Source organism: Sturnira hondurensis, unplaced genomic scaffold, assembly GCF_014824575.4.
Source record: "Sturnira hondurensis isolate 20B ecotype Veracruz unplaced genomic scaffold, ASM1482457v3 Scaffold0004136, whole genome shotgun sequence".
Taxonomy (NCBI): Eukaryota; Metazoa; Chordata; class Mammalia; order Chiroptera; family Phyllostomidae; genus Sturnira; species Sturnira hondurensis.
Genome location: NW_028076767.1, coordinates 31,926,104 through 31,939,848, shown reverse-complemented (window position 1 = coordinate 31,939,848; position 13,745 = coordinate 31,926,104). Strand labels below are relative to the sequence as shown.

Sequence of the window (13,745 nt, the reverse complement as noted above, 5' to 3'; positions counted from 1 at the left end):
CAAACAACCTAACCTTAAACCCAGTCTTATCATCGCTCCTCTGTAGGTCAGCTGTAGCTTAGCACGCTGACCTTTTGCAGTAGAACGAAGGCCCTCAGAAACACTCTGTTCTCGGAAACATGAGAGATGGTGGCATCATGGCCGTGCGTAGACGTGGCGGGTCATTTTCACTCACATTCCATTGCCTAAGGCAAGACCCGCTGGCATGGGGCAGGAGGTACAGTCTGTTTACAGAGAAACAGAGAATTGGGAACAAGGATGAAATCTATTGCAAAGGATTGTTTTATTCTAATCACTAGGAGTAGCAAAGCCACTGACAAGCATTTCTTCTTACAGGGAGCTCGAGTTCTAGTACAGATAGAGTAATAGAGTGTGTAGTACTACCTAGTACAGACAGTACGTATAAAGAGAAAAATTGCACGGTGGTGTGATCAAGGTGGGGTGCCCAGTTTGGATGGAAGAGTGAGGGACCGACTCTGCCTGTGGTGTTACGGGATGAACCAGAAGGGCTTCTGGGGGAGCCCTAGCTGGTCTCAGAAGGGAACAGCAGGGTGCAGGCATCTGGGCTGAGAGCCTCGACGGGGTGTCTGAGTTGCTTCTGAAGGTGGGGCAGCTCCTTACGCCCCCTGACTTCCTTGGGCCTGCGTGAGTGGAGGACCTCAGATCCCATCAGGAGACACACGTGCGTCTCACTGGTACGGCCTGTGGCGTACCGGAGCAGGAAAGAAAGTGGGGGGTTATCTTTGCAGAGCTCTGGAGCTGTACCTAGAGTGAGAAGGACTTAGTTCAGACCCCCATAAAATTCCTCGGAGTGCAGGGACGCGGGATGGAACTCAGCTGGAACCGCAGGCCAGGGGTCAGGAGCTGAGTTCTGAATGTCCCATTGGTCTGGAAGGAGACATTCCGAGACACTCTCCACAGACATTGTGCTGCATCTTCTCTCTTACTCAGGCTCCAAGTGGCAGAGACTGAGGGTGGGGTCGAATTGTGACTTTGGTCACATAAGGGAGAGTGGCAGGGGGTGGACTTGAGGGCCCGTAGGCTGGAAAGAAATGAGGTAAAAAAGTCCGAGGAGCCCAGTGGACTGTGAGTCCGTATGTATTGAATGGGGAAGGTGTGAGGAGACAGGATTCTTGCTGAGGAGGCGTGGGCTTAGGGCCTCCGCCAGAGCCCCCGGCAACGCCGCCAAATTGCTTCTCTACTCCAGAGATCCCGGCTTCATGCAAACAGGTGGGCTCTTGCAGGTAAAGTTCAGAGAAGCCCAGGCAGCGGAGATCAATCTGAAGGTGAAATAACTTCTCCCTTGGCCTTCTGGCAGAGTTTCGAGGCAAACACTGGGCTGACTCGGGGGCCACTGACTTGGGGGCCACGACGTTGCCGGATCCTTCTGCCTTGGGAGAGCAGGACTGGGAGGAGATTTTATCTTTGGACGACAGGGAAGAGACGCAAACCATGAAGAAACTGACTCAAAATCATCAGGCAAAAGGTGAGTCGTGAAGAAGGGGGAGCAAGACTCCAGGTTTAGAGGAGAGCGGACTCCTGACCGCAGCTGGGTGAACAGGCTCCTTCCTCCGTCCCGAGGCCTGGAGGCGCTGCTCGCTCCCAACTGCTGCTTCTCCCCATAGGTGTGCCTTCTAACAAAGCCGACTGGCCCCAGGAAGAGGAGGGAAAGCCCAAGATATTGGTGAGTTGGGGTTACATTTTTTTCCCTCCTGAAATGCTGGCTCGTTGTCCAGAGAACAGGCGTGCTCGTATTCTCTTTCTTGGGAAGGGAAAAGGCAGTCGACACGGAGGCAGGCCCTTGCCTGTGTCAGGCACTGTGTTAATCACTCTGCAATGAGTTCTGCGCTTGTGTTTTCTTTCCTTGTTGAAAAATGTGCCCAAGATTAATAGTTAGAGTCGAGGAAACGTTGAAATCTAAGGTTTATTTTTGAACACCTGAGGTTATTAAAGAATTTTAATGTGCTGTTAACCTTCACTTCACATGCACACTATCTGATATTTCTTTTGCTCTGGACACCTTTTTACTTTTTTATTGCTGGTGTCTGTGAACATACAGAGAAGTGGGAAGCATGGTAATAATAGGGCCTTAGGCACCGTCATCCAGCTTAACAGCCATTTACAGTGGCCGGCCTTGTTAGATTTCTACCCTTCCCGCGTCCCTCACTGCATTATTGTAGACACGTCCCAGACATTATAACATTTTCTCCATAATTCTTAAAAAACATTGGTCAGAGGGCCCTGGCCAGGTGGCTCAGCTGATTGGAGCATGGTCCCGTACACCAAAAGGTTTCGGGTTTGGTCCCCAGTCAGGGCACCTACATAGTTTCTGGGTTTCATTCCTTGGTGAGGCCATGTGTGAGAGGCAACTGGTCAGTGTTTCTCTCTCACATTTATTTTCTCTCTCTGTTTCTCTTCTGTTCCTCTGTCCTCCAAATCAATCAACATATTCCTGGGTGAGGATTTAAAAAAAAAAACAATGGTAAAGGGGCCGTGTGGTGGGAGTTTTTTTTCCTCCAGGGAGAGGAAGTATGGCTGTGAGAGGTTTGTGATGTGTGCATGGCTGCACTCGTCCCCTCAGTGGCAGAGCCAGGATTTGAACTTCGTTTTCTCTGACTCTCAAGCTTCTGCATCTTCCAAGGTGTTGTGTTGCCTTTTGGACTCTTTCTACCACATCATTCCCTGCCTGAAAATACAGGAGCATTATTTTCCAGTCTTAGGGAATGGGCCTGCATTATTTGATGAATGACTCATGTAGAATGCTCTCTGTCAATACAGTGCTTCACCCCCATTCTGCCCCCGTTCTGCCCTCGTTCTGCCCTCTCTGTCTGTGTTCTCTCTTTTCCCAGGCATTTGATGTATTCTTGTGAGTGGGGGGGAGGTGAGATTCTGCGAGCCAAAGTAATAGGTTTGTAAGTAGGCCATCCTTATCCTCAAGGAGCCTACAAGTTCTTTGGAAAAGTAATGCATAAAAATAAGAAATGATGACAATGATAGTTGTTTTTACTATAATGGTTGACATGGTTACATAATGGTGCAGTAAAAGCCACTGCAAAGTGCTAGCATAGAGCTCTCACACCCATGTGCAGCCACTCACAGCTTACTGACTGACGGTCAGGCTCCCGGACAGACACGGGGGAGCGCTTATGGGGCGCAGGTGTGAGGGGCTCCGCACACTCCCCAGGGGAACAACCAAAATGGTTTTTAAACACCCATGACACCCAACCATTTAAAGTCTCTGGAAATTGTCCTAAGGACATATAGCAAGTGGAGAAACACTTATTTCAGAAAGTCTCAGCAAAAACAGTAAGTCTGTGGCATTAGACACTGAGTGTCCATGTGTCCCCTGAGTCACATGCGTTCCAGGATGGCTCTGAATGTGAGCCAACACAAAATCATAAATTTACTTAAAACCTTTTTTTGGCTCATCAGTTTTCGTTAATATTTGTATATTTAATGTGTGGCCCAAGACAACTCTTCTTCTTCCCGTGTGGCCCAGGGACGCCCAAAGGTTGGACACCCCATGTGGTATGCCGTTAAGTTCCACTCCATTTAAAAAGACCCCAAAACAAATAGCCCTGCCTCCTGCTGCCAAGCTAGGCCAGTTTCAGAACATGCCATTCAAAAGTTCTGTCCAGAAACACAAAAGTCTGTCTGTTTCTCTCTCTGGAGCTGGCTTTACTCGAGCCATCAGCTCACCAGTATGTCTGTGTGCTGGGCCAGGCAGGTCCCCCGCAGCGCCATGAGCTCCGTTGCTGTCGTCTGTGCAGGAGGGGCGCTGAGGATGTTTCAAGTGGGCCTCCAGCCCTCCACCCCTGCAGCCCCACAAACCCACAGGCCGACCTCGTGTTTCTTGGTGTGCTTCAATTTAAAGACCTGGCTCAGAACTTCCTGCACAGCCGAACTTCGGCTCTTCCTGCTGTGCATTAGTGTCTACCATTTTTGTCAGGTCCCCAGTGTCTTTGACCCTCTTTTGGTTGCCATCTTTAGTCAGGGCAAGAGTTTCACAGCCATGCACAGACATCCAGGGTGAACATCCGCCTCTGCAGTTCACGTAGGAGCTTATGCTCCCCACCCCCATGTCATGACTCACTAGGCTAGCACTAGTTCTCAGTCACGTTCACAATTTGCTCCAGGCAGCCTCTCCCTGCAGGAGGAAATCAGCTGTTGTTTATCTGCCTTTGTGATGCAACATGCCTCAAATGCTGTGCATTCCATTCTTGGCATTCTTCTCCTCCCCTGCTGCCTGCTTCTTTGCAGGATTTGGGGTGGATGGTGGGGGTCCCCTGCTTTCAGGGGACCTCTGCTCTGACCTACCCTGTTGCAGGGTGGCGGGCAGAGTGACTATATGTTTCAGGCTTCACCTACTGATGTTACAGAATGGACCCAGGGGTCCCTCTGTCACTGCCAGGGAATTGGAATCATGGCTCTCAATGTCAGAGTTTGGTGAGAGGTAACTATTTATTCAAAAGTTTTACAGACTTAGAGAAATGACTTAATGTCTTTGCTAAATCCCACATCCGCCCTAGCTGGTGTGGCTCAATGGATTGAGCACTGGACTGCAAAGCAAAGTGTTGCCTGTTCGATTCCCAGTCAGGGCAGACACCTGGGTTGCAGGCCAGGTCCCCAGTAGGGGGCGAGTGAGGGGCAACCACACATTGATGTTTCTCTCTCTAAAAAAACCCCAAACCCCAAAGTCCCTTAGAACACCCACAAACACACACAGTCCTTCCTTCCCCCTTTGCCCTGGCAGGCCAGTCTCGGAACATGCCAATCAGAAGTACGGTCCTCCAGTTGAGCACAAGCCTGCGAAATAGGATTGCAGTTCGATTTCCAGTCAGGGCACATGCCTGGGTTGCAGGCCGGTTCCCGGTTCCCAGCAAGGGATGCACGAGAGGCAACCATACATTGATGTTTCTCTCCCTCTCTCCTTCCCCTGTAAAGATAAATAAATAAATCTTAAAAATACTGTCCTCCAAAAGAAAAACACAGAAGTCTGCAGCTCACTTCTCCTGGTTCCTCTCAGTCATCCGAGCTCGGCTGGCAGGCCTCCTGAGGTTCCCAGCACCATCAGCTGTGTCACTGGGATCTCTAGTTCTTAATCTAAACCCATGCGGCACCTTCCCCTGGCCCACCAGCAAAACTCCTTTCACCCCTTTCCTTCCCACAATGTCTCTCCTGCATTCTTCCAAACTGCTCTCTGAGAACTGTGCATGGCTGCAACTTCTTGCTTTCCTGCTTCCTAAGACACATGGTTAAGGGAACACCCTCCTCACCCCCCAAACCGCGTGGTTGAAAAACTTCTCGCGGCTGCCGTGCCTGGGTTTAAATCCCAGTGCAAACCTTCCTCTGAAGCCCCATTTCTGCCTCCTCCCACAATTGGCTACACNCCTTCCCCTGGCCCACCAGCAAAACTCCTTTCACCCCTTTCCTTCCCACAATGTCTCTCCTGCATTCTTCCAAACTGCTCTCTGAGAACTGTGCATGGCTGCAACTTCTTGCTTTCCTGCTTCCTAAGACACATGGTTAAGGGAACACCCTCCTCACCCCCCAAACCGCGTGGTTGAAAAACTTCTTGCGGCTGCCGTGCTTGGGTTTAAATCCCAGTGCAAACCTTCCTCTGAAGCCCCATTTCTGCCTCCTCCCACAATTGGCTACACCTGCCACCATGCTCCTATTTTTTTTTTCCATCCTTTCTGGGCTGTTGTAGTTAGTTTGGGCAGGCATGGACCAGGGGGCATGGAGCAAACCATCTCCAAGCTCTCAGGCAGGCGCTGTAACCAGGGGGAACTGCCTTCTAGTTGGATCATATCTCCCTGGCTGAAAGCAGGGCCACAGCTACTTACCATACCTATGAAGCTAGCCGCTGTTATAGATATGCAAAATAACCATTTTTGCATATTGGGTAGGAAACTGGCCAACTGTTGATATGCAGAAAAACTCTCAATGGCCCTGCTCCTTGTGTCCCATCCCCCAATCCAGACTTGTGGGGGTGAGGACATCCTATATGTTTATGTTTTCTGGACGCTCCAAGTTCTGGACCCTGCTTCAAATTGGGGGCTGCTGGCTGTACCCCATTACAATAAGCCACATCCCTGGGGCAGTAGCCTTTATTGAACTACTCCAGACAAGTCAGCGAACATGGACAAGTGACCACAGGAACAGCCTGAGGAAAGAGAAGGGCCGGTATATAAGTTGCTACAATGTTTTACCTAAAATGTCCAGTATTCAACAAAAAGTTACATAGATAGGGAGAGAGGCTGGGAGAGAAAGAAAGAATATAGGAACATGAGAATGAGGGAAAGTCTAAATAAATTTTCCTGGTATGTACAATGAAAACAACTTTTTGGTTCTATGTTAAATTATAATCTCACTGGATTGTAAATTTATCCTCCCCTTACAAGTTATGAATTATTTATTGGACAGTACACTATGGATACAAAATTCCTTTTAAACGGGAGTTTTCCAGCCCATCCTGAACGCTTCCATCTTTTTGTTTGTTTGTTTGTTTGTTTTTTAGATTTTATTTATTTATTTATCTTTAGCGGGGAAGGAGAGAGGGAGAGAAACATCAGTGTATGGTTGCCTTTTGTGTGTCCCCTGCTGGGAGTTGCCTGCAGGGAACTGGCCTGCAACCCAGGCATGTGCCCTGACTGGGAATTGAACCTCAATCCTCTGGTTCGCAGGCTGTTTGTTTGTTTAAAGAGGAAGGGGAAGGGAGGGTGGGGAGATAAAGAGCGATGTGAGAGAGAAACATTGCCCAACCAACTGAGCCACTCTGGTCAGGGTTAAACCCCTCCATCTTAAATTCCTCCATAATGAACCCTCAAGGTCACTTTCTTGAGAGCTGCTTCATGTTTCAAACCGATTCACAAGTCATTTCTCCAATACAATCACTAGTGTATGGGGCTGGGGATGTCCTGTATGTATCAGTGATGCTTCCCTCGGATTTAACACAAAGCTACAGTAATGGCCGGGAGAATTTGATACGCAGAACCATGTACCCCGAAAAGAATTAGACTGACTTCCTTCATATCCAGACTCATGGTCACTACGTACGCTCCTCACACTGGGGAAGTTGCTGGTGGCTTGCTGTTCATGAACGGGTTGCTTGCATACAGGTACCAGTTACATTCAGGGACGTGGCTGTGGTCTTCACCAAGGCGGAATGGAAGCGGCTGAGCGCTGAGCAGAGGAACCTGTACAGAGACGTGATGCTGGAGAATTACAGCAATGTGCTCTCATTGGGTGAGGCTGCCTTCTTTCCTTCATTGGCTTATTGACCCCTACTGGGTGCCAGAAAATGTTCTAGACACTTAGAGCACATTAGTAAATGAAACAGTGACCCCTGCCCCTATGGGCAGGGTTGTCAAACTCATTTTCACCGGGGGGCCACATCAGCCTTGAGGTTGCCTTCAAAGGGCCACAATAATTTTAGGACTGTACAGATGTAACTACTCCTTAGCTATTAAAGAACTGAAATGACATTCAGCCCTTTGTAAGTAGCTTGTGGACCGTACAAGAGCAGAGACAGGATTAGCTCACAGGCTGGTTTTCCCGCCCTCTTCCTGGATCAGGGCCCAGCAGTGGAAATACAGAGAGCCACGTGGGCAACTTAACATTTTCTAGTAGCCACATGCAAAAAGTAGGCATAAGTGGGTGAAATCAGTAGTCTTTTTTAACCCAATATATCAAAATACTATTTCATCATGTAACCACTATAAATATTAGACGTCTTGTTTTTGGGCTAAATGTTCGAAGTCCCGTGTGTGTGTTATGCTGAGAGCAGGAAGTTCAGACGCCACATTCCAGATGCCCCATAAACGTACCTGTGGCTAGCGGCTACCACGTTGCATCATGCCGTGCCAGGTATTTCCGTATTTCTAGACAAAGCATGTAGAGAGAGTCGCATTTTGGGAGACACAAACTAGTTTCAGGCAGGAGTTTCTTCAGGAGCCTCTGATACCAGTTAATCCGATTTTCTTCGTTCCTTTTTCGTCTTCTTCCATAGGTTTTGATGGGATTCCCTCTAGTTTGGGCTCCATTTAATTAAGTGTGGGTCCATTCAGTTCAGTCTGGTTCTGTCTGTTTGGATTTGGCCTTAGCTAGTCAACCTAACTAGATTTTGTTTTTATTCTTATTTTCCTCTGGTCATGTTATTCTCTTTCTCTATGTTAATACATTGAATGGGTTTGGAGAAAAATGTCAAAGTGATCTGGTTCAGATTAGTCTCCATGTGGAGACCCTGGATTTCCTGACATTGTGTCCTTTGTCTTGCTCGACACCACCGTGTCCTGCAGTTCCCCAGCCTCTTAAGTCTGTCTCTCTTTTTGCCTTTTCTCTCTCTTTCCTTTGGACTAGTGTTCACATGCCCTTTTTTTCTGGGACTATATTAAGTAATTTGTGAACTTTTAATGATTTTGCTTAGCATGTATTATGATGAATCTATTTTTTCTGTTGGTATCTCACCTGTGCTTTTCTGTTTGGTTGCAAGAGAGCACAAGTTTATTTTAAAACTTAATAAGAAATGGATGCCCTGGCTGGTGTAGCTCAGTGGATTGAGTGCAGGCCTGCGAACCAGACAATTGCGGTTCCATTCCCAGTCAGGGCACATGCCTGGGTTGCAGGCCAGTTCCCGGCAGGGGACACACCAGAGGCAACCATACATTGATATTTCTCTCCCTCTCTCCTTCCCTTCCCCTCTAAAAGATAAATAAATAAAATCTTAAAAAAAATGGAGATTGTACTATTTTCCCCCTCAACCTGTCTCTTTCTCTTTAATTCTTCACATATTTATGTAACAATGTCTCTTCTTCAAGTGTACTGTTAGAAATAAACAGGCCGCTTTCCTCTGAAATAATTCTTACAGCTTTCATAGGAGACATTTCAGTTAGTATAGGCTAGGCAATGCTGTGATAACAAACAACCCCAGACTTTGGCAAATGTTCATTTCTTATGGTACCTCTTGTCAACAGTTTACGTGGGATTCAGCTCTATTGATGCTGGAATCCAGGCAAAACAACTAGCCTGTGTCTGGGTCACGGGATTCTTAAGGGAGAGAGGAAAAGAGCAGTGAGGAACTACGCTGTGGCTCTTAAAATGTGTTTGAAAGTGGCACTAACTTTTCGCCAACCTCTATTGGCCCAAGCAAATCTTGCAGCCATAGCTGAAGTCATTGTGATGGGATTGGTTTGGGCACAAGGTGTCAGATTCCTGAACTCCTGGGCCACATCCTTCTTGTCCATTGCAGAATCCACGCTACTTAGTAGAGCACCAAGCACTTAGAAATTTCTAATAAGTATGTTTGCAGTTGGGCAACCTGAAATTCAGATTTGTTTCATATACAATCTCTTCAGCCACTGTTTCATGTACTGTCTCCTGTGTTAGAAGCCCTCCGGATGAAATGACTTTTATGTGTATCAACTTCTTTCTTTCTAATAAGAAAAGTCAAGAAGGAGATTTCCACGAAGGGCAGAGAGACTCTTACCTCCAAGCACAACAGAACTGTGAATAATATACCAATGTGAGTGTCTGGCTTGGATGATTTACTAGACAGAAACTGCCCATGGCATTGAAGCGGTTCACAAGGCAGAATGCCCACCTGACAGGCTCCTATTTCGAATGACATATTCAGGGAGTTTCTGATATGGTTTTACTGGATTGCGGTAGAGCATGGAATGTGTAGGAATGGACTATAAGTGAAGGAATTACTGGTAGGAAACAAGTCATGTTGTACGTGTATTATCAGTAACAGGGTGGCAGGAAGACACTCTTTGTCCTGTGACAAGGTGGAGCAGCCCCGCAGCCTTGCTGAGCGCTTCTCTAACGAACACTCTCTCCCCAGCAGAGTCAGGGCCAGGAGCAGACCCCTGCTCTTACTGCTTCCTGGCCTTCTCCACCCAGCCGCTCCTCAGCCAGCACGTGCTTCCACTCTTCTCAGACTTCGGTGACTTCCGTCGAGGGCATTCTGGCCCAGGGCATCTGGAGCCGAGGTGTTCTTCTCAGAGCTGCTGGAGTGAAAACACAGAAGGTCAAGAGAGAAAAGACGGCTTTGGACCCTTGTTTGGGAGGACAGAGGGGAGAAAAACATCAAGCGCCTTGCCCAGCTCACCCCCACCGCAGCCAGGGAGTCCTAGAGAAAGCAACACAGTGGTAGAACCAGAGCCCAACTCATCCCAAAGGGCAAACCCTGCGCAAACTGACCAAAGAACGAAGGAACCAGAAACCCTGAGATCTGGAGCCGTCCGTAGTGAGCATGGACGAGATGGTAGCCTGGAACCAAGTTCTATTACAGACCAGGTAAGCCTCTCGGGGAAGGCGCTCCATGTTTGCAAGGAGTGTGGGAAAGGCTTTAAAGGGCAGTCCGACCTCATCGTGCACCAGCAGATGCACTCACTGGAGAAGTCTTACGTGTGTGTTGAGTGTGGCCGAGGCTTTAGCCTGTTCTCAGTCCTCGTTAATCACCAGAGGAGACACTCGAGAGAGAAGCCGCACGCGTGCAATGAGTGTGGGCGAAGCTTTAGCCAGAAGTCCAACCTGAACAAACACATAAAAACACATTCAGAAGAGAACCCTTATTTGTGCAAGGAGTGTGGGCAGAGCTTTGCAAGTTCTTCAATCCTCGCTAGACATCAGCAGAATCACTTTGGGGAGAAGCCCTATGTTTGTGAGGAGTGTGGGCGCAGCTTCATCAACAGGGCGTACTTTATCAGACACCAGAGGATACACTCAGGGGAGAAGCCCTATGTGTGCATGGAGTGTGGACGAAGATTTGGTGATCCGTCAACCCTCATAAAACACCAGAGGACTCACTCAGGGGAGAAGCCCTACGTTTGCCAAGAGTGTGGGCACAGCTTCACTGGGAGGTCATCTATGGTCAGACACCAGAGGACACACTCAGGGGAGAAGCCGTACATATGCCTGGATTGTAAACGAGGATTTGGTGATCACTCAACCCTTAGAAAACACCAGAGGGTTCACTCAGGGGAGAGGCCTTACGTGTGTGGTGAGTGTGGCCGAGGCTTTAGCCAGAAGTCATTCCTCCTCACTCACCAGCGGACACACACAGGGCAGAAGTATGTTTGCGGGGAGTGTGGGCGAAGTTTTAGCTACAAGTCAAATCTTGCCAGACACCAGAAGACACACTCAGGTGTGAAGCCTTATATATGCAGTGGGTGTGGCCGAGGCTTTTTCTCTAAATCGACCCTCATCATACACGAAAGGACGCACTCGGGGGAGAAGCCTTATGTGTGTGATAAGTGTGAACGAGGCTTCAGCAGGAAGTTACTTCTCCTTATGCACCAGGACACACACTCCAGGAAAAGCATTGTGTTTCCAAGGAGTACGGGCAGCGTTTTAGCTACAAGCCAAATGTCACCAGATCCCAGAGGACACTGAGGGAAGAAGCCTTGTGTGTGCAGAAATCACGGGCAAGACTCCAGCAGTCAGTCAAACCTCATCTTGTGCCACGGAGGCACCTAGGGAATAGCCCTCCCATGTGTGTGTGGAGTGAGTGAACCTTCAGAGATTTGTTGACTCTCATCGGGCTTCGGGGACACATTCAGCTGAGGCGGCTTACACGTTCAGAGTGTTGGTAACTCCAGCTGTAAGTCGACGCTTATTGCACAAGGAGGCCACACTTAGGTGGGACACGTTGGGCGTGCAGGGACGGCGGGGGAGGCGCTAGCAGTAAGTCAACATTTCCCGAACATCCAGCGGTTGACGGGCAGGCACAAGGTGGCGCCCTAGAGAGGAGCAGTGTGTTGGCAGGGGTTGTGGGCGGGGCTCTTGGGCTCTCGCGCCATAGGGAGATCCCTGTGTAGGGATGAAGCGGGATTATGTCCAGGGCTGAGGCTACTGTGGAGCTCTGCCCAGGTAACCGCATCCGGACCAACACACCTGCAGCTCCTGATACCTGCTGCTGATGGCCGCAGGGTCGAATTCTTCTCCAGGATCCTCTCTCGGACACGGGGGAACTGCACCTCCCTAAGGACTCACGCCTGGCCAATGACTGCCGGATATGGGGAGGCAAAACCTCACTCCTGGACTCAGTTGGGTCCAAAGGGTCGTCCTGGATCCCGAGACGCCCTAAGGTCTCAGTTGGAAACACACTGCAGTGAGCTGCTTCCTCTGCCCGGTCAGCCCTTATTCACCATAAAACCACTCAGATTCCCCGTCTCATTGTCTCTCCGGGGACGCCACTGGAAGACATGTTATGTGTACAAGGAGTATGGACATGGTTGTGGCCATAAGTCACCCTTCCCAAGCCCCAGCATGTACTTGTACATAGAAGCCCTATGCGTGTGGGCAGAATGGGCACAGACTCGGGAAAAGCAAGCTCGGTGTATCAGAGCACAGCTCCATTGGAAGAAGCTTTACATGGACAGGGAGGGAGTCGGTGAGATGCTTTAGCGATTAGTTTTACCTGATCTTCGACCTGAGGACCCTCAGGGAGAAGACCTGTGTGGGCAGGGTTGGTGGGGGGAGCGTCACCCTGATGCACCTTCTCCGGAGGCTATGAGGACATTCTTGCCACCACAGACCTCTACCTCACCCACCTTTGAGGGCGTTTCTGAGGTCTCGACACCCAATGTACCCTTTTGTATGAGTGTGAAGATAGCATTAGCAACTAAATAGACATGTTTTCTTCTACTTTTTGTAATCGGATGCAATAAATAAGTAAAAGCTTTTATTGAAGTGACCTAAGAAAGACCCACTTGTTTTCTTTTCATGCACCAATTCTGACCCGTGTTTTCTTGTCCTTTTGTTCTAGTAGAATCTTGAATAAGCTCAAGCTGTGCACCTTAGTTTCTCATCCATCTGGAAAGGAATTCACATGAACAGCCCAGATTTCCGGCACAAATCCAATCCTTGAGAAGAAAATAAGTCCCAAGTAAATCTAATAGATGTGTTGAGGAATCTGGGCTTTTGCATAGGGAGGGTGATTGAGATTCTGGAGACCAGCCAGCTGAGGGGAGGGAAATTGCCAGGTCTCCAGGCCAGGACTGCCTCTTCTTCTGATTACTCCCTTTGGCTTCTGGGAAGTTCCCTTCCCTGGGCTTTGTTCCTTCTAATCTCTACTCAGGTCTCAGCTGAACCCTCCTCATCCTCATCGAAGCGTCACTGTTCCATGATGGCCCGTCTATGTCCTGCATTTTCAGGGACCTTTTAAGCACACTCTCTCTGCTGCCTCCCACAGTCTGAGCTCAAGTCCTTTAACCACGGCCTGTTCTCCAGTCCTAAGTCAGAGCTTTGGGCCTCCAGGCTACTCGGAGGTCTGAAGGCCCCCTAAATGTGGTTTCCGTGCCATGTCCCCTGAGCCTTCCAATCCAGGGGTACCGTTAATGACACCCCACACCATCCTTCTACTACTGGTCCAAGACAGCCTTGCCATACACCAGCTCGGGGACCTGGCCCTTCGGCCACCCCCTTTCCTAGTCCCACTCCCTCAGAGTCCAGGTTGCCCAGCTTGACGACTCCACAGTCCCTGGCTCTGAGTTCTAGGTTCTGGGCCAATCACTATTCACTGGAGATAGTCTGCCTACACTGTAGCAAGTTGCTCAGCTGGAGTTGGCTGGGTCCACAAATTTGACATCAGACTTTGAAAATCAGAAAAGGCGCAGAGTGGTATTAACACCCCATCAAACGAGGGGGCGGTGCAGAGTCTGAAGGAGTCCCTGGCTCCAAGGTCTCTACTCCCTCAGCCCCGTAGTCAACTCTCCCGTGGCTCATGGGTCAGCCCGGGT

General features: G+C 49.2%; 1 protein-coding gene across 1 annotated transcript; it reads left to right on the top strand.

Moving 5' to 3' along the window:
• Positions 1-1,220: 1,220 nt before the first annotated feature.
• Positions 1,221-13,291, top strand: ZNF343 (zinc finger protein 343). The gene is given in 8 exon segments (XM_037044774.1): positions 1,221-1,230; positions 1,319-1,486; positions 1,626-1,684; positions 7,122-7,248; positions 9,845-10,317; positions 10,402-11,314; positions 11,317-11,429; positions 13,199-13,291. Coding segments are annotated over 8 exon segments (1,956 nt in total).
• Positions 13,292-13,745: the final 454 nt, after the last annotated feature.